The 26,548-nt window shown below is 50.3% G+C and overlaps 1 protein-coding gene across 14 annotated transcripts in view; it reads left to right on the top strand.

Annotated features, from left to right (window-relative positions):
- RPH3AL (rabphilin 3A like (without C2 domains)) overlaps positions 1-22,466 on the top strand; it is a 139,320-nt gene extending 116,854 nt beyond the window's left edge. For 13 of the 14 annotated variants that reach the window (XM_070390276.1, XM_070390286.1, XM_070390287.1 and 10 more), the window contains 3 exons: positions 17,593-17,706; positions 19,201-19,348; positions 21,328-22,466. In XM_070390276.1, the coding sequence (XP_070246377.1) occupies positions 17,593-17,706; positions 19,201-19,348; positions 21,328-21,331 (266 nt within the window). In that variant the 3' untranslated portion in view covers positions 21,332-22,466. The remainder of the gene's footprint in view (positions 1-17,592; positions 17,707-19,200; positions 19,349-21,327) is intronic. The other variant, XM_070390281.1, reaches the window with a different exon arrangement.
- The last annotated feature ends 4,082 nt before the right edge of the window (positions 22,467-26,548 follow it).

Raw genomic sequence — 26,548 nt, 5'->3', positions numbered from 1 at the left:
TTTTGCCTCTGTGAGCAATACTGAAACGTCCTTATGTATATATGATGGTTCTATTTCCATGGGGCAGGTATCCCAAAACAAATTGTGTGTTTTAATTTTCAATAGACATTACCAGACTATATTCTGAAAATGATAGCCTTTTGTGCTCATTTATATCTACATCCTTGCCTGCCATAAATATTACTGGTGTTTATCATTTTGACCAATATACTAGATGAAAAATGATATTGCATTTTTAAAATTTCTACATTTGACTATTTCTTCATATCTTTATAATTTATTGATATTTAAGCTTCCTTTTTTTTAATGGGCTATTTAAACTCATCGCTCATTTTTTATTGTTTATTTCCTCTTACTGATTTGTATTAATAGATAGTCCTTAGGGATATTAAATGAGTTGCAAATATTTTTCTCCTTGACTTTACATTTTGTTTGACTTTAGTCTTTACTTATAGTATTTTGCCATTTTTTTTCATTCTTTTTTTTTTTTATTTATTTTTAGTTGGAGGATAGTTGCTTTAGAATGTTCCTGCCTTACATTGACCTGAAGCAGCCCTGTCCCCTCCTTCTTCAGTGTCCCTCCCACCTCCCAGCCCATCGCACCCCTCTAGGCTGTCGCAGAGTCCTGGGTGGAGCTCCCTTCCTGCAGTGAATCCCCGCCGGCTGTCTTCCTATCTGGTAGTGTAGAGTTTCTATGCTACTCTCGATTCCCCCCACCCTCTCCTTCCTCTGCTGAGTCCACAGCTTTGCTCTCTCCGTCGGCATCCCTATCGCTGTCCTACAAATAGGTTCATCAGTACCATTTTTCTGGATTCCACATATATTGTATTTTACCATTTAAAACCAATTTCTTTTCATTTTTGTGAAGTCAAGTATGTCTTTGTGTGTGTGTGTGGCTCATAGGTTTTCTAGCTTATTTTTTAAACATCTTTCTCTCTAAGGTTAAAAAAATTGCTAAATAAAAAGTTTAAATAATGTGAGAATACAAAGATATACTTAAATATGACAAAAATTACCCAAAAAGCAGAAATGTAGCACCAAGTATCAAATTAACTGATAAAGCACTGAAGCCATGTTCTGTCAAAGAACGAGTCAAAAATACCTCCATCATCACCATCATTCAACAGTATTTTGTAGTATTTAACTAAAGTAATAAGGTAAGAAAATAAAATTACTTGTTACTATTGGAAAAGAAAAAATTCTCGGGAATTCCCTGGTTAGGACTCCTCAGTTCCACTGCAGGGGGCGTGGGTTCCATCCTGGTTGGGGAACTAAGATCCTGCAAGCTACAGGGTGCGGCCAAAAAAGAGAAAAAATTATCTTATTTGTAGATGATGTGACTGTATACAAGAAAACCAAGATAATCTACAAAAACAACCCACTGGCATTAATAAGACGAGTGGAAAGTGACAGGACAGAAAGTAAATCAATAGTTTACACCGAATTATTGCGCACGTGTTGGTGTGAACTATTTGCTGTAAAAAAATCAACAAATTTAAACCATACTTATTAGAAGTAGAAATGGAAAAATCCACTCATAATTGCAACAAAAATTGTAAAATGTCAAGAAACAAATTTTTAAAGACTATAGCTCAAACATAGAGAAAATTACGGAATCTTATCGAAGGCCATAGAGTGGAATATTACCAAACCTTAAAGACTTTGCAGCAATATGGATAGACTTAGAGATTATCGTTCTAAATGAAGCCAAACAAATATCTTACAACATCACTTATATGTAGAATCTAAAAAACGGTACAAGTAAACTTATTTACGAAACAGAAATGGACTCTCAGACATAAAAAACAAACGTGTGCTTACCAAAGGGGAAAAGGTGGGGAGGGATAATTTGGGGATTTGGGTTTAAAAGATACACACTGCTAGCTCTTAGCTCCTTTTCCGGCCAACTGCTGTCTCCAAGGTCCACTTGACACTTCCTGTGCTCTGTCTGCCTTACTAAAGCCAGCAGGCACCTCCCCCACCGCCTCCACCCCGTGGCTCTGGTGGCCGGCGGGACCTTTTGCTGGCAATCCCTCGGGACTTATTTGCATACTAAAAGCTGCTGCCTGCGGGTCTGCCTTCCAATCAGCCTGAATCTAGGTGCTCACTGATCCTCTCCACTGGAGCACTAACAGGTCTTGGCACACCCTCAAACACTGGGAGCTACTGAAAATAAAATAAGCTCCTTGGACAATCACAAGGCTTGCGAGAGAAGCAAGAGGTGGGACTGGGTTGGCGCTGGTGTTCGTCTGCTACCTGGGCCCAGTCCTTCAAGATAAATAGATAAACAAGGACCTACTGTATAGCACACTTGTAACACCCTATAATGGAAAAGAATCTGAAAAAGTATATATAATCACTTTGCTATATACCAGAAACATTGTAAGTCAGCTATACTTCAATTTTTTAAAGCGTTACTATAACCAAAAGGTAGATTACTATAATCAAGAGAAACGGTGTGGTATTGTTACCAGAATAAATAGAGTATCTATTTTATATAGATAAGTGGATCAGAATAGAAAAATAACAGAGCTAAGGATGTATGGAAGCTGAAGATAGGTAGCTTTTCATTTCAGTGGGAAAATAACTGGTTTATTTAACAAGCAGGGCGAGCATAATTAGATTCCCATCCCATTCTGTGTGTACCCAGAAACACACTGCAGACAGATTAAAGGTCTAAATGTTAAAAATAACACAAAGGATGTGTCAGAGAAAGATATGAAGTGTTTCTTTCCTCTGCGTTAAACTCAGAGCTGGTAGAGCGCTGGTGCCTCAGGACAGGTGGGCTGACTCCCTGGGTTGCTACGCCCTCCCTCCCCCCGACACTGGGTGTTGATTTTGGTCAAGGACTTGCCTGCAGAACCCCTTGGCGAGCCCCATACAAGCTTACTGATAGCAGGACATTCACCCTTTCTCCAGGATGGGATGGGAAACAGTGTGACCTGAGTTCCCCTGTGACTGGCCCTGGGTCTGACCTGGCTGTCTCTGGGGGCAGGGCTCCACCCTCCCACCTGATCTATCCAGCTGGGGTGTGGGCACCATGCTACTTTCCCTTGGCAGGTCATTGTTCCAAGTTTATGGCAGCAATAAAATATTGTCAGTTTTTGTGCATCCCAGATCCCTTTGTTCCTCTGTGAAATACAATATGTAAATGGTACTGTGGGCTCTTGGGTCTTAATCCCTTTAGAGTTGGGCCACATCTTTTGAAGGCTTCTTTCCTTTCAACTGGATTCTCACTTTTGGGCAATGTATGGAAAGATAGTTGCTGGGAATGGGGATATTAATCTGGCATATTTGGGAAATAAGGGATTACTTTCTTTTTTTTCTTGTATACGGGAAAGCTCAGAGGAAGCAGCTGAGGCTTTGGTTCAGCAGCTCAGTTATGTCAGGACAGATGTCTTTGTAAGTCTTGCTCTTTCCCTCGTGGTCACAAGATGGTTGCTACAGTTCCAGCCATCACTATAAAGAAAAGAAAAAAAAGAAGAGGCTAGAAAATTAAGCTTTTTGCTTCTGCAACCTTGCATCATAATAGAAGCAGGCTGGTACTTGTGCTAGAGGAGCCTGATTCCCTATTGATGGAGAGCTGAATTGATCTGACCGAAGTCATTAAGTGTGGCAGTTTTTCTCAGATAGGATTTTGCACGTCTCTACCTCCAGTGCTGAGAATACTTAATGTGATGGGGCTTGTCTTCATCCCCCAGTGTGTGACTGGGAGACAGCACTGCCCTGGGTCTGCTCTGCGGTTGCTCTGCCCACATTTCCCAGCAGTTACTGGACACCTGAGATGGGGTGGGGATGGAGCTGAAGCCCCACGTAAGTAAGTGTTCGTCACTCAGTCATGTCTGACTCTTTGAGACCCTATGGACTGTAGCCCGCCAGGCTCCTCTGTCCATGGGATTCTCCAGGCAAGAATACCGGAGTGGGTTGCTATGCCCTCCTCCAGGGGATCTTCCCAACCCAGGAACCAAGTCTTTCGCTTTGGAGGCAGAATCTTTACCCTCTGAGACACCAGGGAAGCCAAGTCTCCAGTCCATACAGTGCTTGCTCTGAGGGTTTTTTTGGATGTGTGTGCTCTTCCAAGATGGGGGTTGGAGAGCCGAGGCCCTAGGGCACCAACCCCTGGATCAGTGAGATTCTGCTGTGTTCACCTCTCCTGGGGCCAGGGCCCCATCACCTAAAGCTTTCATCACTCCCCTGTGGCCTGGCCAGATCAGGGTGGCCTTTCCACTCTGCCCGCCTCCCTAAACCCCGAAAAGCCCCAGGTGAACCGACAGGTGCCTGAGCTCCCAGTGGCCATGAGGCAAACTCTCTTTCCCCTCTCTGCTGAGGCCTGGGTCACAATGCCTCCCAGGACCCTCTGCAAGAGCCCTCCCACCCGCTCATCATTCCCCTGAGCAGACCACAGCCTTCCTGGATGGAATTGAACAGAATGACACATGCGTTCCCTTCAAGGTCTGTTCTGGGAAAGTACATTGAGCTTCAGATTTGTTCCAGTTGGGTAGTTTTAAGAAAAATCAGAGTTTCCTTATCACTTCATTGGTTTGCTAGATTTTAAACAAATTTTTTTAGAATTCTAAACTGTGTTCTGTGTTTGCGGTCCAGGGAAAGCAAGCTTTGGGGTTGTTTGGGTTGAGTGGTCTGATTCAGCTCAACCACAAATGTTTTGCCTGGGGCCACCCTTCCGGAATGACCCCTTAGCCAATCTTTCCGCCCTCTCACCGCCATCTCCTGTTCCCCTGGAGAAGCCGAGTCATGGGTGATGTGTTGGCCTCAGCCAGGGCTCCTTGACTCACGGCCATTATCTCCTCTGATGCTCAGAACAGCCTATGGGGCAGTTATGGACATGAAATTGACTCTGAGTGATGGATGAGGAGGGGGACATCTGCCCAAGGTCACATGGGCTCCAGGCTCCTAAGTCCCAGCCCACACTCCTGCCACATGCACTGGCTTTCCACTCCTGGACTTGGTTCGAGGGTTTTGGGCTGTTGAGAACAGAGACAACAAAGGAAAGCTCAACTCAGGCATTGCTGGCAGCTGCTGAGGAAGGTCTTCCAGAAGCAGGGGTGGACAGGAAGGTCTTCCAGAAGCAGGGGTGGACAGGAAGGTCTTTCCAGGCCTGTGGTGCTAGAACTCAAGAGTAGCAGCTGCCTCTGCTTCTCAGGGAACACTGAGATCAGCTCCATTCCCCAGCCTCTGCTGCCCAGCAGTTGGACACGACTGCAAGTCTGCACACCCTGCAGTCTCAGCCTCTGCTCCCACTCTCAGGGCCCCGTGTCCACACTGGGGGAGGATGTGACTGGCCCAGCTCCCTTCTGCTCAGGCTGCTGTTTATGCATCTAGCCTGTATCCTGTCAGATGTTACAGATGGTGTGGCCAGTGAGGCCCAATTTGAGGCTGTTTTCCCCACAAGCAGAGCTGGAACAGAGCAAGGGGAAATGAGTCTCTGTTGCTCAATGGCCATTGAACCACAGAGTTGGGTGTTTTGTATCTTACAGGACAGTGAGCTCCTTGTTACTGGGAGCATTCAAACAGAGGCTGGATATTTCACTAGGGATACTACAGCTCAGACACTAGGAGAAGCTTACTGTAGGCTTGTTACTATGTATCCAGAGCTAGACCCCCATGTTGTGACCCGGACTGGGGGAATGGAGACACATTCTATGGCCCAAGATCGAGGCAGCCACTCAGCTTTGAACTTGAGACCTCTGTCTCATTAACACAGAGCTGTAGCCGGCTGAGCTAATAAACAGTTTCGCGGCAGCCGTTTTTCCATCAAACGCATATGCTGTTTCCTGACTTCTTAACGCAGCGTGCTATTTATACCGGTAGACCCATTCATTCTTAATGAGCCACGGTTGTGGATTGTAAACTGTTTTATTTTCAGACAGGATTGCTCACTGCCCAGAGCCAGTTGTTGCTATGCTGCCTTCCTTCTTTCTCTGTTCCTGAGAAATTCGTATTTTGGAAGCTCCTTGGGGGCGCTTTGCTGCCCTCTCCCCACCCCTAATCATCCCCAGTGTTTCCCCAGCAGATTCAGGACTTGCTGTTTCTGTCACATCAGCCTGGACATGGTGCATGGACTCCCTGCAGCCTTCAGAGCAGCTGGGAACGCGTGTTGTGTGCAGGGGGGTGGGGGAGGCAGGCTGGCCGAGGCTCAGAGAAGCAGGCAGAGCAGAGCAGGAGGGCTTCTGTGCTTGGAGGCGAGGTGCCGTCTGTCCTGGGCGGCTTGGACATTTGCTGGTATTGTAGGTCGCAAACTGGTGGAACAGTGACTCCCCCTGACTCACTGCTTTAAATTCATTGACAACATTTTTTAAAAGGTAGAGAATTCTCATGAAAAGAATATAGAGTTCTGGCTTCTTTTTTGAAAATCAGAAGGTCTGGCCATTCTGCCCCTCCCTGGATAAGTTGGACAGGCTAAGTGGCAGTTTCCCCCTTCACACAGACCCTGCAGTCTCTGGTTTGCCCCAGTCGCCACCCCTCCCTACTGTCTCTCATGCTTTTTTTTTTTAAGATAGTTGGTACTGTTATTTTGTTTTTTAATTGCTGCGCTGGGTCTTCGTTGCTGCATATGGGTTTTCTAATTAGAGAAAGCAGGATGTGGGCTTCTCATTGTGGTGGCTCCTCTTGCTGCAGAGCACAGGCCCTAGGCAAGCGGGCTCAGGAGTTGTGGCTTGCTGGTTCTAGGGCAGGTGGGCGGGCGGGCTTCAGGAGTCGTGGCACACGGGCTTAGTGGTTACGGCTCTCGGGCTCTAGAGCACAGGCTCAGTAGTTGTGGTACACAGACTTAGTTGCTCCGCAGCATGTGGGATCTTCCCGGACCAGGAATCGAACCTGTGTCCCCTGCATTGGCAGGCAGCTTCTTATCCACTGTGCCACCAGGGAAGTCCATCTCTCATGCTCTTTGATCATCGCCCTTGGTGGGCTAATCCAAAGAAAGTGAAATCGTTCTTGTTTCTACATTCCTGTGAAAGCGAGAGACTAGAAGTTAGACCTGTTGCCAAAAAAAGCAGGCACACATCTCCGTAGAAGTGGAGAGTTCTCACATCCAGCCCGCCTCACTCACCGCCCCTTCACCTGACCAGAGGAAGGCAGGAGCCTGACCAGACCATGTCTGTGGGTCCCTCCTCCTGATCGGACTCCGCAAATCCTGCCCACAGTGGTTCTGTGCTTTCTGTGGAGGTGACCCACCACCGTCACCCCCAGGGCCTCGTCAATAAGAACTTCAGAGGTCAGGCCTTGCAGAGCCCCTGTGGTTTTTGTGAGGGGAGGGGTGAGGGAGTCGTATCTGACTCCTTTTCAACCCCTTGGACTGTAGCCCACCAGGCTTCTCTGTCCATGGGATTTTCCAGGCAAGAATACTGGAGTGGGTTGCCATTCCCTTCTCCAGGGGATCTCCAGACTCAGGGATCGTGTTGTTGTTTAATTTGGCTGCATCTCATCTTAGTTGTGGCACATGGGATCTCCGATCTTCCTTGAAACATGAGAAACCTTCATTCCAGCACATGGAATCTAGTTCCCCAACCAAGGATCCAAACCGGGCCCCCTGCGTTGAGAGCACAGAGTCTTAACCACTGACCACCAGGGAAGTCCTGAGCTCCTCTGTCTTAATGGGGCCCCTGGGTCAGAAAACTTTACTTTTTTGGAAGTCCTTCTTCCTCCCTGGGCCTTGGTTTCCCTACGAGTAGGGTGGGGCGAGGGGGGCCGGGACAGAGCGTCTGTGCTCTTCAAGCTTTCCTATGTCACTGTCCTAAATCCAGGGGGATGAGACTCTGTGCAGAGATTTCCGGCAGGTGGTATACCAGCTCTCAGACTATATATTTAAGCTGTCTCTACCAGAAGGACCAGCCCCATCTCAGCAATAGCCACACAGACTCACACACACACACACACACGTGTGTGCCCACACACACAGTCCTGCTATGTGCGGCCCGTGAAATCCCAGCACACTCGCCCAGCACCCCCTCCCTCCCCGCGCTCCTGGTAAACAGTCGCTAAGGGCCTGTGAACTTCCCTCGCAGTCCTGTGCCCAGCATCGTCTCTCCTGCTTCATCATCACCTTCCCTGTCTCCTTCATTTTACACCCTGCATGGGTTCTAGCATCCTGGGGAGTTGGAAGTGCCTGGGATTTTTTCATGTATGAAGATAATAAAAACCACCAGATACAAGCTAGAGAGAGCTGTTCAGAGAGGAGAGGAGAGAGAGGCTGCCTTTGCATAATCTGAGAAGGGCGCTGTGTGTCCAGCCCGGCCCCACTGACCCAGGTCTTCGTGGTGTAGGTCTGTGGTTTGGGTCCAGAAAATAAATTAAAAGGCCTGGCTGGACAGTCCTGTGTGTGGCTCCCACTAGGCGTTTGGGGACAGGAATACCATCCATGCCATCGGGGACAGGAGAAGCAGGGAGTGGTGCTCAGTCTCCTGAGCCCGCTGAGGAACTTGCTGGGGCAGACACGGACAGTCGGCGCTCTGGGCGGCCGCGGTTCCTCCAGGCTCAGATGGGGGCCTGGGCATCGCGGGCCTATGGGCGAAAGAAGCAGGTCTCAGGCCTCAGCTGCCGTGGACTGCAGCCCATGCTGGGTTTTGTGTATTCGTGTGATCAACACTCCACCCCCCAAATACCTGTACTGGAGGTACTACTGTTGTCCCATTTCATAGAAGAGGAAACCAAGGCTTGGAGGGGTCAGATAATTTGCCTTGTAACCTTGGCATGGGCAGAATAAGAAATCCCCACGGTGTTCAGGAAACTCTGCCCTTTTCCTAAGTCTCAGGGAAACAGAGGCCCTAACCTCATCTTTCGTGGCTGTGTTTTGAAAGATAAGCCTATGTGTTACTAATTTGTTTTGACCTTCAGAGTCCTCGGTGAAGCCAAACACTAGCTCGGTGCAGGGGCCACCCCCAGAACAGGAGCCCTGAGCAGCCAGGAGCCACCATTGTTCCCACTGCTGCGCCCCGCCCCGGCCTCTGCAGCCCTCTGGCCTGTCCTGGGTGTCCTCACTGGCTGGGGGCTTGATTTCCCAAGAGCAGGAGGCGCTCATTAGCCACACCACAGAGGACAGGGGCATGGGTGTCGTTTCTAATTTGTCCGAACCCGATGACAGCCTCAGCTGATCAGATGACTCCAGCTGCAAGGTGAGGCCTTGGGATTCCTTGCCGCCTCCCCACCCCACAATCCCCATCTGAGCTGAATTGGGAGAGCAGGGCCCAGCCCCACCCCAGGCAGCCTGGCTCTAGCTAAGCAGATGTCCTCAGCAGCTGCTGCTGCTATTGTATAATAGTCACTAAGTCGTGCCTGACTCTTTTGCGAATCCATGGACTGTAGCCCGCCAGGCTCCTCTGTCCATAGGATTCTCCAGGCAAGAATACTGGAGTGCATTGCCATGTCTTTCTCCAGGGATTTTCCCAACCCAGAGATCGAACCCACGTGTCCTGCTTGGCAGGCAGATTCTTTACCGCTGAGCCACCTGGGAAGCCCTGGATGACCACAGAACTCCTGCCAAGTGCAGTACAGTGCTCCCCTCTCCAGCTGCTCACCTGTCTTGCCGTGTGAACCTACAACTTAATTCTACTCTAGTTTTCTTGGCCTTTGGGGACCTGGGTGAAGAGAATAAATCTGGGCCCGCCTGTCTCATCTGACTCCAATAAAGCCCTCGGAGATAACAGGGCTGGGTGCACTTGGCTCCGCCACCCTCTCCCTGGACCTCCTGTCCATCACGGGGGGCTGGTGGATTTCTACTCACTAGTCCAGCCTCGGCAGCAGAAGCAGAGAGTGTCTGTCTGCCCAGTGATCTCCATACAGGAAAGAGGGGCTGGACTACCCCTGCCTCAGTTGCCCCTGGGGTCCACATGGAGTCTGGGCAAAGCTGACAGCCCTTCCCACACCCAGGATGAGATCAGATGCCATGGGGCTCGCAGGGGCTGAGATTCTAGGATGAGGGAAGCTGAGGGACGCACCCTGAGGCCAGACTCTGAGGGGATGTGCCCGACAGAGACCCAGAGACAGGTGGGCAGAGAGGGAGAGTGAGAGAAACCAACAAAATGGGAAGAGGGACCAAGAGACCAACGCAGGGAGACTTAGAACCGTGGGGACACAAAGACCCACAAGAGAGGGAAAGACAAGAGAGGCAAAGGCAGAGAGAGATTTTTTTTAAACCATCAGCAAGAGAGGCATAAAGAGATGAAGTCAGAGACGCACAGAGACATAAAGAAGGACAGAGAGAGAGCACTGACGTCATGGAGTGGATGAGGCACATTTTATATCCCAGCAGAGGAGCCGGCAGGAGGTACGCACCCACTTTGCTGCATCTCTGCCATGAATCAGAAGCAATAACCTGCCAGAGGGAAATACTGCAGAGCACACCCAAACCAGACCAGCCCCTCGTCCCCTAAGTGCCTGAGTCTAGAACCTTCCTTTTGAGCCTGTCCTGGCCCCCAAAGAAGCCCACCACCTGGCCTTTGCCTTTCCTGTCCTTTGTCAGGGATGCCTGGCTCACCCCAGTCCTAGCATCTCTACCTTCCAAAATCACGCTCATTTTTCAATTCCACCTCTTCCAGGAAGCTCTACCTGACTTCTTTGCCTGACCACTCTCCACTCCCGCTACAGAGTAGTGGTATTGTGTTCTCTCTGGCAGAATCTGTTCTTATCTTCCATCTGTCCATTTCCCTCTTCTCTCTGGAGCGCCTCCAGCCAGGACAGGACCACAGGATGTCAATGCTGGCGACCACATCTCTATCGATCGGAGGATACTTCTTCATTATCCGGTGCCTCCTGTCTCTCTGCAAGCCCCAAGGAGGGAGTTAATTAAAATCAATGGCAATGAATAAACAAGCAGGAGAAATCCTCCACTCCCCACTCTCAATTCCTGGCCTGGTCTGGGCTGTCCCTGCCAAGGTGCCGGGGGCAGCCTAGAAGGGGAGCCAAGGAAGGAGGTCCCACAGCCTCACCCTCCCTCTGTGGTGGTCCTGCGACTAACCCCACCTCAAAGGGGAGGAAATGAGGCCCAGGGTGATCAGGCAGCTGGCAAGGGAGGGTCATCTGGATCTCCAGACTCCAGGCCAGGAGGGAGGGAGGGAGGAAGATTCCGAGGCTCTCTGACTCCACTCAGCCCATCCTTAGGAGATCAAGCTCCCTGGGCTTGAGGCTATTTTTCTTTCTTCCTTTCAGATCCCTACTCTCTAGGGCCCTGGGGGAAGTTTCCGAAGCAAAGGGAGAACCTATCCTTGGGTCTCGGGTTTGGAAGAAGAAAAGGTTTTTCGTGAACAGTGCACTCCCCTCCCCAGAGCCCACTCATCCCGTGTCCATAGCAACCAGTCTCCGACAGCCCCCCTCCATTAGTCCATCCCTGGCTCCGGCTGAGGCCACATCTCCTGTCGCCTGGCTTGTCCCACCCAAGTGTCCTTCGGGAAGGGGAGGCACCTGCTTGGTTGAACGCCCAGCCCTAGCTGGCTGGCCGCCACCTCGCTGATCACCATCTATCCTGCCGTCTCCATGAGATGCCATGTCCTCTCCTGGGGAGGATTTTTCAGAAAGCAGTCAACAAGTATTTACTGAGTGCCCGCTTGGCCCAGGGCCCAGCACTGGGGGCTGAGGGAAGAAGGCAGACGCCGATTAAGATGTAGCCCTGCCCTGAAGGGGTTTCTGGTAGAACTGGGCAAGTCAAGGCAGGCATCTGTAGGAAACACAGTGTAATGCCAGGGAGTGTGTGAGAGGGACCAGCAGGCGTAGGGAGAGCAGGGTTGGGGGCTGTCTTCCGTCCTTGGGCGAGAGAAACTTTCCAACACAGGCACGATTTGGGTTGGTTCCTAGAGGACGAATTGGAATCTCATTTTGAAAAATATTTATAGGCTCATATAGTTTTTTCAATATTTATTTATTTGGCTGTGCTGGGTCTTAATTGCAGGACTGGAATCATTAGTTGCAGCATATGGGATCTTGGAGCAAATGCCGGGAGAGAGTGAAGGGCAGGGAAGCCTGGCGTGCTGCTGTCCATGGGGTCACAGAGAGTCGGGCACGACTGAGCGACTGAACGGCAGCCCCAGGTCTTAGTTGCGGCTTGCCAACTCTTGGTTGTGGCATATGAGATCTAGTTCCCTGACCAGGGGTTGAACCCAGACCCCCTGCACTGGGAGCGAGGCGTCTTAGCCACTGGACCACCAGGGAAGTCCCTCGAATAGCTTTTTAAACTCGCAGCGCATTGCGTCCTCCTTGATCTTATTTTACTGTGTTTGTTATCGTCTCCATTGGACAGATGAGAAGGTTGAGGTTCAGAGAGATTAAGGTATTTGTCTAGAAGTGTCCAAAGCAGAGCCAGTATTCAACCCTAGATGTTGGGAGTGAACTGGGTGTTTTTCTCACCCACATGGCAGCTCCTGCCTGATGGGAAAAAGCATGTTGAAGGGACTGAGGATGAACTGGCCTGCCTTCAGGGGCCCAGAGCCCTTGGGATAAGCCCAGACCAAGGGATGCCCTGCATCCTGAGCGAGAAAGAAAGAGTAGAGATTCCAGCCACAGATAGTCCTGAGTTCCAATCCAGCTCAGCCTCCAGACAGACTCTGACGGTACCAATGCCTTCAATGTCTCATGAAGCACAACTTGGAAATCTGAGTTCCCCTAGAAAAGGAGAGTCCACCCGTGAGGCTGGCCTGGGCATCGAACATGCTGAGTCCAGAAGCCATCCCCATGCCAGATGGTGTGGGCCATGAGTTCAGGATGCCCCCCAAATAAATATTTATTTATTTTTTTATCAAGCATCTGCCATATGCCAGACATGGCCTGTGTTATTTCTGCTAATGCTCACAATAACCCAGGAAAGGATCCATCGTTGCCCCCTTTCATAGGTGAGCCTGCCAAGCACAGAGGTGAAGGAACTGGCCCAAAGTCACACAGCTGGCAAGTGGCAGAGCCAGGACACAGTCTGTCTGACTCAGAGCCAGTGCCTCTTCACCACCCCCACACCTCCCTCCTGCTGCCGCCAAACGGAGCCCCAGACGTGGGAGGCATCTTGGTGGGATTTCGGGCTATGAGCCTGGCCCCACTTGCGGGTGGCACAGCCATCACCTGTCCCCGTGGGGACATCTTTTTGACTCTTCTCTGCAGCCGCGCCAGCCTGGTGGGCTGGGTAAGGCTAATTGGGGATGCCTCTGCATTCCCCGGGGCCTTATCTTTCCTTTACAATAAAAGTTGGGTTTTTTTTTGTTTTTAGCGTGCAAAATTTTCCACCATCTGCTTTGCCTTGGCAGAATGTTTGCTGAAAATATCTCTTCCTCTCTAATTCCCATAATTTCTGGGGGCTTTGGGAGCCTCCAAGCAGAGCAGCAGCAACTCACAAGGGCCTCCCAAGCTCACAGGCTGCTGGTTGTCCTTGTGCCAGGCAGGCGGATGTCGTGTGGCCCAGAAATCACATCTCCCTGCCTCTCAGCCAGAGAGGGGCACTGGGATCTCTCCACTGATGGAACAAAGCTGATCTGAAGTTGAATCCTAGGATTCAAGACCCAGAGTGTCTAGGCTGTCTAGGTCGGCCTGTTTTGTGTGTGGTGAAGCCCTGAGAGGTGCCCCCAGGGTCACAAAGAGAGAGGTTGGCAGATCAGAGCCAGGAAACAGATTCCCTAAATCCTAATGCAGGGCTATGAGGTCACGTAGCCAGCATCCTGCCTGTCCCCTGGACCATTGCAGGCAAGGTTTCTCCACAAGCCAGCAGCTGCCACACATGTTCTTTGCAGCAGTTGGAAAAGACTTTCCAAAAGGGAAGACTTCCCCCCACTTTCATGTACCAAAACTCGAGTTTCCATGGTGACAATCAAATTGCAAATCCATCCAAGAGAAAAAAAAAAAACCCAGAGAAGTGAGCATGGCTGGCGCTGGTGCTGTCCGCTGCTGCTGATGAGAGCCAGGCAGAGTGGGGCAGCCCTGCATGATGGGAAAATCTCAGGGATGCCAGGTCCCCAAGCAAGTGGTCCAGGGGCCCAGGCCACTGCAGCAGGGGGCCTCCTCCCTGCCTCCTGGCAGAGTTCCGGTGAATCCACTTGGTGACACCTCCTTCTTGGGGAAGCTATCAAGACAGTCTTCTCCCTGGTGTTTTCCCATTTTCAACCTGAAAAATCAAGCGTGGGCAGAATACAAGCACTTGTCACCAACCAGGCCATCCTAGACTCAGCCTTTGGGGAATTAGAGGTAAAAAATCAGCCTTCAGACACACAGAGTGTTTTGAGGATGGAAGAGCAAGGGCCAAAAGATTTATGAGCCTAAAAGCTTTGTTAATAGACCTGGAAGATTTACGATTGCAGCTGCCGTGTAGAGAGAAAGGTGGCAACAGCAATCGAATGGCAAATTAACCAAGGTTTGGGTTTTACAGCGACATTTGGAGGGGGAGGAGGAAGAAAAACTTCTTCCTTTGCTGCTGGAGGAGAATTGGGGTAGACAGCATTTGCGTTGGGCAGCGTCCAGGGATGTTCTCCACATTGTCTCTTCAGCATCTTTCTTTCCCAATGACAGTAAGTGCCAAGGCCAGGTGTCGACACTGCCGACTTCCTCGGGCTCTTCCTTTCGAGTGAGGTTTATTAGAGTGGATTAGAAACAGGATTGGGTTTGCATCACAGAGACCTCTAAGCTGAGGCTTGGCCCCCTGCTTGAAATCCCAGACACAATGAACAGCAATGCTTGAGCCAAGGGAGATGCATTCAAAAGGAACGTGGCCTCGGCTGGCTGCTTCTCTGCTCTGCGACACCTTTGTGAGCTTCGTTGTCATCCAGGGCTGTTCCCCCGCTTCCACGGCTATGGCCCTTGGGGTTCTATAAAAGGAGACAAAGAACAAGCCCACTGACTGTCACTTGGGGAGGTTTATTTTTTCTAAACCTTGCACGGCATAGGCACCGTATGGAAACCAGGCAACATGCTACCTGAGCCCCACCTCCAGGGTTGGGGCTTTGGACGAGACATACCCCGCCCAGCAAAACACGCTCTTGCAACATAGCTCAGCAGTATTCTTGCAACTTAAGCCCACTCTCAACCCAACACTGAGACCAGGTACCACAGATGGCAGGACAGGGAGCAGAGTGAAGGAATGGGGTGAATGGGCTGGCCACCATAACCCGGAGTCTTGGGATGTCCTTTCCCATCGTCTCTTTCAAGCTCTTGGTACGTCATGCCCTGTGGCATCTGCTCATTAGCACCAAAGGATCCAGGTATTATTTCCATATCATGAAGCCCCATGTCATGTCTCGCTATCCCCTGCTGCCCCAGCCTCATATTTCCCACTCCACCCTAGAATTACAAAGATCCAGCATATCCAGCATGGGGCAGACAGAACATTCCAAGTCAGGAAGAAGGAATGAAGGTGAAGGTGAAGTCACTCAGTCGTGTCCGACTCTTTGCGACCCCACAGACTGTAGCTTACCAGGCTCCTCCATCTGTGGGATTTTTCAGGCAAGAGTCCTGGAGTAAGCATCTCTACCAGAGAGATGAGAAAACCAACGTGGAGATCAGTCACTGTGTTCTCCTCAGGGACTTCCTACTGCCTAACAGGCTGCTGGACACCCTCCTGCTGGGGGCGGGGGCAGAATATTCCAGATCCCTTTGCACCTGCCCCAAAGGAGAGATGCTTGCTCACTCCTGGCCCTCACACCCCCTTTGTCTGGGGACCCACAGGGTTGATGGTTAGTCAGTCAGTGCGTGAGTCAAAAAATACGTAATTGCTTATAAAACGAATGCCCATAAAATCAGGTCTCAGTGGATTCTTGATCAAAGAAACCCAGTCTGGGACCTAAAAAGCAATTGCAAAATAAGTCAGACCTTTACTTACATTTCTCAAATATAACGAATGGGGCGGGCGTGTGGATCCCAACCCCTCCAGTCTCCATCTCCTTTTGATTCTAGATCTGGAAAGCCCAAAAAGCCAAAGCAGATCTCTGCCTTGAGGGCGAGGAGAGAAACACAGCAGAAAGATCAAAATCCTTAAGCAGACAGAGGAAGGCAAAGCTGGAAACAAACCGTTAGCACCCCTCTTGCCCCACCCCCAGGATCAGGTCTGTGGGAAAAGCACGCTAGGCTCAGTCATGATGTGATTTGGCCCCTGCCTTCAGGAACCTCCAAGTCTGCTGGGGGAAAACACACACACAACGCTTAGAGCAGAAAGTTTGGTTGCTGCAGGTGTAACAGAATACACAGCGTGTTCAGCCAACCAGATGGAGACCATAGAGGGCTTCCTGGAGGAGGTGGTACCCAAACTAAGCCAGGAGGAGAAGGGTAGGCAGGGAATTCTGGGGAGAGGAAAGCCAGTCCCTGCAGGAGGTGCTGACAGTTTGGCAGGAGCTCCAGGTGGCCTGGGGCCGGAGAAGCCTCAGGCAGAAGAGCTGGTTGTGCAGTTGTGGGGGATGAGGCTAAAGAAATAGAGGAGGGTGGGAGTTTGGGCTCTTGCTTTGCTGTGTCTTTAAAGTGTCAGTCGCTCAGTCGTGTCTGACTCTTTGCAACCCCATGGACTGTAGCCCGCCAGGCTACATGTCCATGGGATTCTCCAGGCAAGAATACTGGAGTGGATTGCATTCCGTTCTCCAGGGGATCGTCCTGACCCAGGGATTGAACTGGGGTCTCCTGCATTACAGGCAGATTCTTTACCATTGGAGCCACTTAAGCTCAGCTTCAGTTTAAAGAAATGGAATCTGGGAATCACAGGCAATGCAATATAGATGCAGTTTAGACATGAAAGACCATGTGGGCTGATCTCGAAGAAGCACCCAAGCCCTACATCAAAAGATTGGCAAGTGGATGTACATTTCTATGCTTAAAATGAAAATAGAGTGTTTAATGTATGAATAGATCCTATATTATGACTCCCACTGTTGACTAACCAGCCAAATATGGTCCCATTTAGTCCAGAAAAGAGTGTTTCTACCACAGTGGGTGTTCACCATGGGAGCTCCCCCTCCCCTACCCTCTCCCGGGATTCCAGCCCCACCAGCCTGGCTCCCTTCTGCGTTCACAAGACCCCACTGGGAGTTGCTGGATGAGCTGGGATGAGAGCCCAGACCTGCTGGCTCCGAGTTCAGTTCTCCCAGTGGAATCAGAGTGGTTATAAACACAGTCTGTGGAGCCAGCCCACCAGAGTAAGCATCCCATTGTGGTCAAGGGCCTCAGTTTCCTTGCCTGGGAAATGGGGACAATGCTGTTTCCTATCTTGCAGAGTTGTTCTGAAGCTTCTACTAGTTAGTGAATGTCAGGGGCCTGGAGCCCTCTGTCAGGTCAGCGAGGACTGGAATTATTCCTGCAGGGCATCACTGGATGGTTTTAAGCATTGCCAAGTGCATGCTTCAGAGTAGTTGGGCCTGCACCAAAGCAGATAATCGGCTCCTCCCAGCAAGAAGCTTCTGATCCAGCCCCAGGGAGGGGGTGACATGTGGAGATGGGCTGCCCCGGCACTCACCTCTCTGCCTGGCAGAAAGGAGTCCCCTGCCAGCCCCATGCTCCAAACACCAGGACCGGCAGAGGTCCCATGCCATCTTGTCTTGGCAGGAGGAGGAGGCCTGCCCTGGTCCCCTCTGTCGGACACTCCTGCTGGCAGTGGCCAGTGGGGGGTGACCTCCTGTGCTGGTGTCTCTTTTCCAGTGGTTTCCAGCGACAGCGACAGCGACTCTGATCTCAGCTCCTCCAGCCTGGATGACAGACTCCGGCCCGCTGGGGTCAGGGACCCGAAAGGCAACAAGCCCTGGGGCGAGTCAGGTAAGCGACTGACTCAACTGACAGGAAGTGCAGGGAGCCGCACTGCTGCTTCCCAGGCCCCGAGGGCAGTGGCTCTCCTCCTCCTGTGGCTTCTGCTTCCCAGCAGCTCCTCGGTGGGGGTTGGTGGAACAGTTCTAGATCCAGGAGGCAAAGTGGGCCTTTGGCTGGGACGACTGGGAGCTACAGGGTTGGCACCACTCAAGAACAGATGGAAAAGGGAGTTCCTGGTGGCCTAGTGGTTAGGATTCTGGGCTTTCACTGTGGTGGGTTCAATCCCTGGTCGGGGAACTGAGATCCCGCAAGCTGCACAGAGCAGCCAAAAATAAAAAACCACCATGAACAGATGGAAGGGAGGCTCAGGTGTACATGCAGAGAAGGCCCAGGGGCACATTTTCCTTTACACACATGAAGGGCCTTCCCAGGAATAGGACCAGCTTCATTCACAGTTACTCCAGAGGTTAGAACTGGGATATTTGCAAGATGTTTCCAGAGGCTGATTTTTAGTACATAAGAAGAAAGCTTTTCAATAACTTCCCCAAGCTGAAAAGAAATGGAAAGCTGGGTGATCTCCTGCCAGAATTGATATGGAAGGCATTCCTGCAGGGGTGGCCATCTGCACTCGATAAGGGATGCCAAATGCCTGGCACACATACTTTTACTTCTGCTCCTGTGCCCATAGCAGACATTACTAGTTGATCATGATACTCTCTCCCAAAGAGCCTGACATGGGCCTTAGAATCCTTCTCCATGGAGTTTTCCGAGTGATCAGTGTCAGTAGGCAAGGCTGATGCATGGGGTTTAAACTGTCCCTGGACCAGATGACCTCCTAGTCCCCTTTAAGCTGAAGATTCTCTCTTAGGAAAATGTGGAGCAAACTCACCTGCCAGCCTCGGTTTCCAGGGCGGGCTGTATACCTCTGTCCCTGTCCACACCACCATAGCCTTCACCCTTTCTCTTCATACCAACTCTCAGCTGTGACCAAGTGGGTCCAGGAGACAGAAAGACAGAGTGGAATCTTGCAGACCCCATCTCTGCTCTCTCAGCAGGCGGGGACTAACAACTGTGTCTGAATGAGGATTCCTTAGTTACTAATGGCAGCAGTGAATGTCCCTCTTGCTGCATTAACAGATATACACACAATTCCCCTACTACATGCTCCTTCTCCAAGGGCACTGTCCATTTTCATGTGGGTAACTACTTGTTCCTTAGCTAAATGACCCAAGGGCCCATTCGGTTGTCTTTGTAAGATTGTGGGCCAGTCAGCAGCGGCCAAAGGGTGGGGGTCCCACTAGACCATGGCAACCATGTGAATAGGGGAGAAGGCGGTGGCTATTCTCAGGGGGAGAGGCTCTGGAAGACAGTCCCATAGATACAAGTCACAATTCCAAATGAGGAGACTTTAGATCAGCTCCCTTGTCCAGGCTGAGTTCCTCCCTGTCTCGGTTCAAGGCCCAAAGGGCCCAACCCGGAGCCAGTCACGGGGTCTTCTTGCAGGCGGAAGTGTGGAGTCACTGAAGATGGGGCCCACCCGCCCAGCCAGCTGCCTCTCGGGGAGCCAGAGCAGCCTGGCCAGTGAGACCGGGACAGGCTCTGCCGACCCACAGGGGGGCCCCCGCACCCTGGCCGGACCCAGAGGGCCCCGGTGAGTACCAAGCCACCTTCCAACCCGCCCACCTCCTCCCCATCTGTCCCCCACCCCTGTGGGCTGCTCCCCTCCACGTAGCCTGCCTCGTCCTCACCTGTGCTCCAACACTGGAGAGCGCTAGGGGATGTTTTCAATTCCCCCCGTTCACTGAGCGCTGTGCCAGGTGCTGGGGGAACCCAGGCGAGCCAGACCCATCCCTGCCCACAATGAACCCAGATCTCAAGGCTGACCATCTCTGTCTGTTCTCAGCAGTTATTAGCATCCTCAGTTTTATAAAATGTAATCTTTCCAAGTATTTCACCGTCCCTGTAAGAGTCACAGGAACTCCACTCTGAGAACGCCTACTGTCCACCAGAGGGTATGCCCAGCCTGGGCCGGGTGTGGTGGGGGACAGTTTCTGAGACCTCCAGAAACTTACCACATAGCTGAAGAAGCTGAATCAGCTTGCCCGAAACAGAGCCCAGGCCAGAGCAGTCCCAGATCCTAAGAGGGGTGAAATCGGGACCTGTGGAGCCCGGCCCACCCTGCACATCCAAAGGCAATTTTCATTCTCTTGGCCAAGAAGTCAGGGGGCTTATTATCCCCATTTGATGGGTGTGGGAGCCAAGGGCAAGAATCCAAGCTCTCACCTGCCCCAGCTGGCCTGGGACCATCATGCAGTCGGGAGATAAGGGGGTCCTCACTCTCAAGTGGGAGAAAAGCGTGCAGATGCAGAATTGGCCCCTGGCCTCCTTCCAGAATGAAGCCCCAGCTGGACTGAGTGCCTCCGCAGCCAGAGGATCCACAGGCGCACGCTGTGTGGTCAACAGAGCAGCTGATGCCCCTGCTGCACACGGGGGCGGCTGAGGGAGCCTGGTGGGGTGGAGTCACCCACCAGGAAACCCCGTGGGAGCCCTCATCCACTCTTCCTTCGCCACCCCCTCCCCTTCCCGCATTCCCCCTCATTATGAGCATGAGAAAGAGAGTCAGACTGTGACATGGGGAGGTAGGTCTCAGGGAGGGAGGCGCCGCAGACATTCCCCTCGCCTCCTGCAGTCCCCCACAGAGGGCAGTTTGGAATCCAGCGTGCCTGAGCTCTAGCCTCAGCTCTGCCATCCACACCCATGGGAACCTGGGCAAACCGTCAGGTCAAACCACATGCAACTGTATTTTTGTAGGTCAAAAATAGTTAAAGATTGGCAGTTGCATAGGGTTCAATCTAATATTTGATCTCTCGGTACCCAGTTGCATTATCACTAAAGTGGGGACCATGTTGTGTCCCTCCCGGGTTGCAGGGAGGGTAAGCTCTAGGCTCCACGTGGGGTACCTACCTGCATAGGTCTTCAGGACATGTCCAGTGGCCACTCGACGATCTATGTGCCGTGTGGTCCAGCACATAGACAGGGTTCCAGGGCTTAAGTTTTACTTGGACAGGACTGGCCTGGAAGGTTTTCTGTTCTGACATCCATTTTTTTTAATTTTTATTTTTAAGTTTTTTTTTTTTTAATGTGGACCATTTTTATATTGAACTTGTTACAATATTGTTTCTGTTGTTTATGTTTTGATTTTTTGCTGGGGGGCCATAAGGCACGTGAGATCTTAGGTCCCCAACCAAGGATCGAACCTGCACCTCCTGCTTTGGAAGGCAAAGTCTCAATCACTGGACAACCAGGAAGGTCCCTCTCATGTCCATTTGCTCCTGCTGGCATCCCAGGATCACCTGTGTTGATTAGCCTGGTATTGACGGCCACACTGGAGCACAGGGAGTGGGCGACTTGCCGGCAATGACTCGGCGCAGTAGAGCAGGGCTGGCCCAGGGCTCAGCCCCCGCCTTCCCCAGCACTCCCCCACTTAGTTCAGAGGGGGTGGCTGCTTCAGGTGCAGGCCGCTCCAGCAAGGAGTCCACCTCCCTGCGTTTCATTCCCAAAGTTGACACTGCCCCTGGGGACTCTGCTTCTGCTCACTCTATTGTGGCCTTTCTTCTCTCTCTCTCAAAGGTAAAAGGGACACCTGGGCCAGCCCCCGCTGCTGACGTGGCCTCCAACGGTCCCCTCCACCTGCCCTGGACAGAGGTGTGCTTGGTGCACGGGGCAGACTTTCCAGTGGAAGAGCTTGAGAGAGAGGGAGAGAGCGAGCTGGAGCCAGACCCCTCCCGGGTCCTTCCTGACCAGCCCTGGAGCCCTTGGCCGCCAGCCCTGTCGGACGTGATCTCTGACTCAACAAACCAGTGTTTGGGGGGCTGAGTCTGCTCCCCCGGGCCCAGTGCCTTTCTGCACCCCTTCTTTCCTGGGAGCCCCCAACCCCTGCCCCAGCCACTCCACTCCACCTTGACCTTTATTTATTGCCCTTCCCACTCCCCAGCCTACTCCCATGTTCGTTTTAAGTTTGCTGTCGTCTCGGATGTACTGGAAGGGCCTTCAGACCCACCCGTGGGGCCTTCCAATGTGCACTGCTGTCTCAGAGGTGGGGCTTTCTCCATATTTGTATTCGTGGAGGAAGACATCCAGGCCTGAGGGTGACCCTTCCCCGAGGAGCGTGGCCCTTCCCCGAGGAGCGTGGCCCCCAGAGAGGAGGCCAGTGGAGGTGGGAGGAGAGGTCCACCCCCACTTCCCCTCGTGCTGCAGCCCTCAGACATGGATACAGTCACCTCCCTCCTGGCCCAGGATCTGCTCTTGAACTTGGCTCTCTGTTAGGTCTCTCAGAAGCCCTCCCGCGGGGCTGGTGGAGCTGGAAAGGGTCCTGGGGAACACTGTGAATTCGTTCACTGAAGAGCAGCCTTCAGCTGAGTTCCCTGCTGGGGTGCAAAGCTCCCTAAGCCATTAATTCACTCCTCTTCAGTAGGCTCGGTTTGGCAGAAAAACACTTAATTCAGGGTGCAGGCGATGCTTCTGGAAAACCCTTCCTGTAGGAGAGAGAACGTGCCCACGCGCGTGTGTGGTACCCACACGCTCCCATCCTGCCTGCCTGCCCCGTGCCTGGGCCTTGAAGGGCCTTCCTCTCCAGGCTCTCAGACCCCCTACTATGAGCTCTTTTGCCCTTGTTGCTGGCAGACAGTTTTAAAAAAAAAAAAAAGTCCTGTTTCCCTGTGACAAGTTATGCTTCAGAATAAAAACAATAAAGATTAGATTTGCATTGAGCCAGTGTGTTGATCAAAAGGCCACAATCATTTGTGTGTCTGAAATGCATAAGTAGAGAAACGGATGGGAAAAAAAATGTGGTACAGTGGTTGCTGGAACACTTGCTAAGCTGCAGTGAAAGGAATAAGCTAGATCTGCGTGGGTTCGAAGGACTCACAAACCTAATGTTGAAAAACAAAGCCATCGATGTAAAGATAAAAAGTTAAGTATACGTATAAATAATCAAAATGAGTTATATTAACTTATATGTACATGTGTAGAAATGTTTGTAAAATGGACAAGGACTTGTAGTTAAACACAGTGGACTGAACACATTTGTATGTTCTCTGCCTCTTGAACCCCACCAAAATGACCTAAAGGAATGAAAATGGCATGAACTACAAAAATGGCTTTACCTGTCTCCTGAGAAACCTGTATGCAGGTCAAAAAGCAACGGTTAGAATCAGACATGGAACAACAGACTGGTTCAAGATCAGGAAAGGAGTATGTCCAGGCTGTATATTGTCATCCTGTTTACTTAACTTATACGCAGTACATCATGTGAAATACGGGCTGGATGAATCACAAGCTGGAGTCAAGACTGCTGGGAGAAATATCAACAACCTCAGATATGCAGATTATACCACTCTAATGGCAGAAAGTGAAGAGGAATTAAAGACCCTCCTGATGAAGATGAAAGAGGACAGTGAAAAGGCTGGCTTACAACTCAACATTCGATAAACTAAGATCATGGCATCTGGTCCTATCTCTTCATGGCAAATAGAAGGGGAAAAAGTGGAGGCAGTGACAGATTTTATTTTCTTGGGCTCCAAAATCACTATAGACAGTGGCTGCAGCCATGAAATTAAAAGACACCTACTCCTTGGAAGGAAAGCTCTCACAAACCTAGACAGCATATTAAAAAGCAGAGACGTCACTTTGCCGACAAAAGGCCATTTAGTCAAAGCTATGGTTTTTCCAGTAGTCATGTACAGATACGAGAGTTGTATCATTAAGAAGACTGAGCACTGAAGAATTGATGCTTTCAAACTGCAGTGCTGGAGAAGACTCTTGAAAGTCCCTTGGACAGCAAAGAGATCAAACCAGTCAGTCCTAAAGGAAATCAACCCTGAATATTCGTTGGAAGGGCTGATGCTGATGCTGAAGCGCCAATCCTTTGGCCACCTGATGCAAAGAGCCAACTTGTTGGAAAAGACCCTGATGCTGGGAAAGATTGAGGGCAGGAGGAGAAGGGAGTGGCAGAGGATGAGATGGTTGGATGGCATCACTGACTCAATGGACATGAGTTTGAGTGAGCCCCAGGATGTGGTGAAAGACAGGGAAGCCTGGCGTGCTACAGTGTGGGGTCACAAAGAGTTGGACACGACTAAGCGACTGAACAACAACAAAGGCGGCGGCAGTATGTAAGAGAGGTCTAAAACTTTGGAAGATGGAAGAGTAAAACTTGCTTAGTGCCAGCTTCTCCCACCCCCTGAAATGTCTACAAGGGAGAAAGCCAACAGGTAACAAGCCAGTTAGCTCTGCAGAATCCTCCAAATGCTTCGAACACGGAGGGACCAGGTATCCCTAAAGTGGAAGTTCAGGATGGATGTGAAAATAGTATCGATTGGAAGACGTGGTTAGACCCAAGCCCAGATGGCATGTGACCGCCCTTCTCTGACCCTGGTAGAAGATGGTTTACAGCTGGCCAAGGCTGAGCTAGAAGAATTCTGGCTTGGGAACCCCAAGCCCAGCCAAAGGCTGGGGTGAGGCAACAGTTAATGGAGGAGACCATCAGCCCCCTTCCTTGGCCAACAGCTGGGCCTGTTCCCCATCCAGCCACCCCCAACACAGGACATTATTGAATTTCTCTTTGGGAAGCCCAGTAAAGAGAAAAGATTGACAGATCCTGAAATTGACAATTCCCCAGTCTCTACCCAGGTGCTACTGTGGGGCCCGCAGTCCCAAGCCCTGCCCACATGCGTGGAGCTACCTGTTAGCTTTCCTGTGTTGCACTCGCAGTGACAACAGCCAGGGGCACCAGCAATTGACTACAACCAACAGCCAAAGATACAGAGACTCCAATACACAGAAGAAAGGGGTCAGAGGACATTCCTCTGAAAGTATTTGTCCATGAGACAGGAAGAAAGTGTCATTTTTTAAAAGGAAGTGTTAAAGCTCTCGAATATTAAAAAAATATATATATAGCATAAATTTTTAAATGCATTATAAGGAATGGAAATATGGGAGAGAACCTTCTAGACAGTAAAACACTGAAACAAAGAGATGTTAAAATAGGGACAAAAATCCAAGACAGTTGGACAACCAAAAGATCAGATCCATGCAGGTCTGATTCCAACTGATAAGAATTGCAAGCCAAGAAACAGAAAAGAGAAAATTGTGGAAGGAATGATACAAGAATATTTCCCAGAACTGAAGGAAAAGAACTTCCATAGAGAAAGAACCTGCCAAGTGCAGGGCACAGCGACTTAAAACCACAGCCGTGTGGCCAGCCACCACCCTCGTGAGCCGCCGCGTGGCAATACCTGTAGATGAAGATGCTCCTGGCCTGCAGCTGCGGGGCAGTTACCCAAAGTCTTGCTAAAACAGATTCTCACCCACCAGGTCTGGGTCAGGACCTGAGCATGCTTGTCTATCAAGTTCTGTTATGATGCCGACGCTGCTGGCTGGAAGACCGCACGGTGGTCCAGGGCAGTGGTGGTCACCACTGGCAGTGCATTGGCGTCCCCTGATGAGCTTGACACACACTCGTGCTGGACACACCCCCAGAGATTCTGGTCTAATCAATTTCGGGCCCAGCCTTGATATCAGGATTTTGTAAAGGTCCCCTGATGACTCTATGTGCTGACAGAACTGAGAATCATTGCCCTATAGAAAAACTCTTCTCTGTGAATTCCAAAAGATATCCATGGGATGTTTAGAGCAGTACCTTTTTACTAGCTAAAAACTGGAAACAACCTCAATACCATCCACAGAAGAAAAGATCCATAAATTGTGAGATAGTCAAACATGCCCCGCTCAGTAGAGATGAGTCTCACAAACAATGCTGAGCAAAGAAACAGATGGCAGAAAAAAATAAACACGCTATGACACCATCTATGTGGAGATTTTAAAACATGCAAAAATGTTATGTATTAACATATATTTTATGCAGTGGAAGAATAAACGCATAGGAAGGATAAACAACAGATTGCAAGATACATCTTGAGAGGAAGAGGCATAAGGAGTGGTTTCAACTTTACTGGTAATGTTTCCTTCATCTCAGTGATAGATTGGTGGGTTTGTAATATTTATAATATTTCATTATATGTTATATTTGTGTTATTTATATATGTCTGAAGTCTTTCCGAATAAAAAATGTAGGAAACATGGGAATTCCCTAGAAGTCCAGTGGTTAGGACACCATGCTACCCGTACAGGAGGTGCAGGTTCAATCTCTGATTGAGGAACTAAGATCCTGCGTATGGCGAGGAGTGCAGAGACAAAAAAAATACTTTAGGGAACTCTAGCAAGCCTTTTTTCTTTTTTTGGCTGCACCATATGGTGTGTGTGGGATCTTAGTTCCCTGACCAGGGATTGAACCTGTGCCCCCTGCATTGGAACACAAAGTCTTAACCACTGGACTGCTGGGTAAGCCCCCCTAGAGCAAGCCTTATGAAATTTCAGGACACCAGGTAAAAAAATCCTAAAAAAAAAATTCTGAAACCTTCCAAAGGGAAAAAAAAAGATTAATAACAGGTCACATACCAAGAGCCAGGGATTACAATGGCTTTGAAATTCTCAAATCAAATTTTGAAGCCAGAACACAGTGAAGAAGTATCTTCTGAATTCTAGCAGGAAATGATTTCTAATCTGGATTTATATCCACCCAAATCTCAATGACGGTAGAATGAAAATATTTTCAGACTTGTGAGGATTTTTTTTTTTTTTTTTTTTTAATTTACCTCCCATACATTCTTTCTCAGGCAGCTACCACAGGATGTGCTCCGACCAAACAAGGGAGAAAACCAGGAAAGAGGATATGGAGCCTCAGGAAACTGGAGCTGACACAGGAGAGGGGCAAAGAGAGTCCCCAGGATAC

The sequence above is a fragment of the Bos mutus genome, chromosome 19 (genome assembly GCF_027580195.1).
Source record: "Bos mutus isolate GX-2022 chromosome 19, NWIPB_WYAK_1.1, whole genome shotgun sequence".
Classification (NCBI taxonomy): Eukaryota; Metazoa; Chordata; class Mammalia; order Artiodactyla; family Bovidae; genus Bos; species Bos mutus.
The sequence above is the reverse complement of the archived record's forward strand: the minus strand, read 5'-3'. Positions and strand labels throughout refer to the sequence as shown.